This window comes from Coptis chinensis, chromosome 2 (assembly GCF_015680905.1).
Source record: "Coptis chinensis isolate HL-2020 chromosome 2, ASM1568090v1, whole genome shotgun sequence".
In the NCBI taxonomy this organism is placed as follows: Eukaryota; Viridiplantae; Streptophyta; class Magnoliopsida; order Ranunculales; family Ranunculaceae; genus Coptis; species Coptis chinensis.
This window is the reverse complement of record NC_141457.1, coordinates 22,450,011-22,452,927: the sequence shown is the minus strand read 5'-3', so window position 1 is coordinate 22,452,927 and position 2,917 is coordinate 22,450,011. Positions and strand designations below refer to the sequence as shown.

General features: G+C 43.5%; 1 protein-coding gene across 1 annotated transcript; it reads right to left on the bottom strand.

Annotated features, from left to right (window-relative positions):
- Window positions 1-699: 699 nt before the first annotated feature.
- Window positions 700-1,008, bottom strand: LOC147515387 (uncharacterized). Its single transcript, XM_086592887.1, has one exon. The coding sequence runs from the start codon at window positions 1,006-1,008 to the stop codon at window positions 700-702; it is 309 nt and encodes a 102-aa protein (XP_086449013.1).
- Between the last annotated feature and the right edge of the window lie 1,909 nt (window positions 1,009-2,917).

The window sequence follows — 2,917 nt, the reverse complement described above, 5'->3', positions numbered from 1 at the left end:
CATAAGTCCAAGCCAGTGATTGTGTGTTAGGATCTGGATCCAACCCAAAACTACCTAGCAACCCCAGTGGTGATGTCATGGGAATGCAAGGAACTGGCAGACAGTTCAAGTTCTCAAGAACACTATCTTAGATTCCAAGTCAAACTGGCATACAACATACTGAATAGATAGTGTGGTTATTTTCCCTAAAGGCTTAACCCATTAAGGATGATCTCAGTGATGAGATCGTAAAGTTATAAAGAACTAGCATACAATTCAAGCTTTATGGGAACAAAAGAACTGGCATACAGTTCGACCTCCCCAAACACAATATCTCTAGTTCCAAGGCAAATTGGCATACAAAATACTTGAACAGATAATGAGTATCGAATTCCCTAAAGGTTTATTCCATTGTGGAAAAAAAAATAAAGAGCTTATGCAAGGAAGAGATTCGATTGCAAAGTGAGGAACTTTATTGATAACTGGAGAGAATAAATTAAGCATAAGAAAGCATGAAATCACAATTTACTGAAAGTACTTTCCGAGGTGCTTTACATTCCATGGTTTGACAAGAACTTCTCCATCAATATTGCATAAGTAGTAAAAGCTTGTTCCTCCAACCTTGTCGACGATGTAGGGTCCCTCCCAGTTGGGCCCAAGTTTGTCGTTATGCTCTGGGATCTCACGAAGGACCAGATCTCCATATTTGAATGCCTAAGTTCAGACTTTCTTGTCGTATGATCGCTTTAGAGTCTGCTGGTTGGCAGCCAAACGCAATGCAGTGCCCTCCCATTTTTCATCTAAGAGATCCATTTCTCTGCATAACAACTCCTCATTGTCTAGTATGTGCACGACGTCCAATTTTTGGGTGGGGGCTACTAGTTCAGGAGGGATAACAGCTTCAATTCCGTAGGTCAGTGAAAATGGAGACTCACCAGTGGATCGTCTAGGTGTAGTTCGGTACGCCCATAGGACCTTAGGTAATTCTTCAAACCACAACCCCTTCGCGTCATCTAGTTTGTGCTTCATGTTATCCAAAATAACTCTATTTGAGGCCTCAGCTTGGCTATTGCCTTGTGGATACCTTGGGGTTGAAAAAAGATGGGTGATGTGCAACTCTTTACAGAGCTCGGCAACCGATCCGCCAGCAAACTGTTGCCCATTATCTGAGATTATGACCTTGGGTATGCCAAACCTACAGACAATGTTGTCCCAACTAAACTTTTTGACGTCCTGCTCACGAATGAAGATGAGGGGAACTACTTCAATCCACTTGGTGAAGTAGTCCGTCATGACTAGTAAGAATCTGACAATGCTAGGAGCGGGTGGCAAGGGTCCTACAATGTCAGTTCCCTATTGTGCAAATGGCCATGGGTTGGCCAATGGGTGCAGTTATGTCGCGAGAGCATGGATAAGCAGAGCGTGTCGCTAACACTTGTCATATTTACATATAAAAACTTATGCATCCTTTTTCATGTAAGGCCAAAAGTACCCTTGCCTAAGGATCTTGAAAGCGAGTGTTCTGCCCCCAGCGTGATTGCCATAAATTCCTTCATGTACCTCTCGCAAACCTGTTCAATGAGGTCAGGGGAGAGACATCGTAGGTAAGGCCCCAAGAACGACTTCTTGTAGAGATCATCCCCAACAAAGGTGAATCTTGGCACCTTTGTCAGCAGTCCTTAAGGTAAGATTTGTATGGATCCATCCAGTTTGGTATAGTGGCTAGAATAACACAAACTACGGTAACACTGGGTGCATGGATGCTTGGTCTGTCCTAGAACTCAATAGGTATGGATCGAGACTTGCAGTTGCCCAACATTGAGGCAACATATGCCAACGCATCTGAGTGTTGATTTTCTGAGTAGGGTGGTTGATAAAACTGAATATTCTCGAACTTACTCTGAAAACCCCTTACCAGTTCTAGGTATTTTTCCATCCATTCATCTCTGGCCTCGTAGCCTCCATCAACTTGAAACACAACCAGTTGGGAGACAATAAAAATAGTGAGGTGTGTTAAGCCAAGGTCGAGAGCTATTGTGAGGCCAGCAAGGGTCGCCTCTTACTCTGCTTCGTTGTTAGAGGCATTCCAACCTAGCTGAATGGATTTCTCTAGTCGTATGTTGTCAGGAGTAACTAAAATAGCTCCAATTCCAGCGCCTCTGTCATTTGAAGATCCATCCACAAAGAGTTGCCATCTGGAGCATGGCTCCCAAAGGTCTGGACACACAATTTGAGATTCTGGTAGGGTATTATCACCTGTACTTGGGATTGTTGAGTCATACCCATTGTAAGTCATTGGGAAATCTCCCAAGAATTTGTCAATTTGTGGCAGAGGGTAACTGTCTTTTGGACCGCACGGTTCAGATTTGTAAAGTCGATACAGATTCTCCATGACCCATTCTTCTTATGTACTAGGACAATGTTAGAAATCCAAGTGGAGAAATTGATTTCCCTGATAAAATTAGCTGCCTTCAGCTTTTTAGACTTTGGCTTTCACTGCTTTAGATCTGTCAGCACTTATTTTCCTTGGCTTCTACTTGACTACTACTGCATCACTATGCACATTCAGCTGGTGGTATGCCACATGGGAGTCAATTCCTGGCATTTCAACGATTGACCAAGCAAATATGTCCTTATGTTCTTAGAAGAAGTGTATTAGAGCCTAACGCTCTTTATAACTCAACAAAGTGCCGATGAAAGTGGTTCTAGGAGTGCTTCCTCCCACAATCTCCACTTCCTCTAAGGGTTCTAGTGCGGGGGGATCCTCCCTCTCTCTTGGGACCAAGTCCGAGAGAGGAGGATCCAACTGTAATTGTTATTTGACAAGTAACACCACATCCATTGGCTCAAAAGGGAGTGGGGCCTATTTTGTCGCCAGAGCGTAGCATGTTTTGGCAGCCACTTGATCTCATCTGATTGTCTCAATTCTTCCATTATG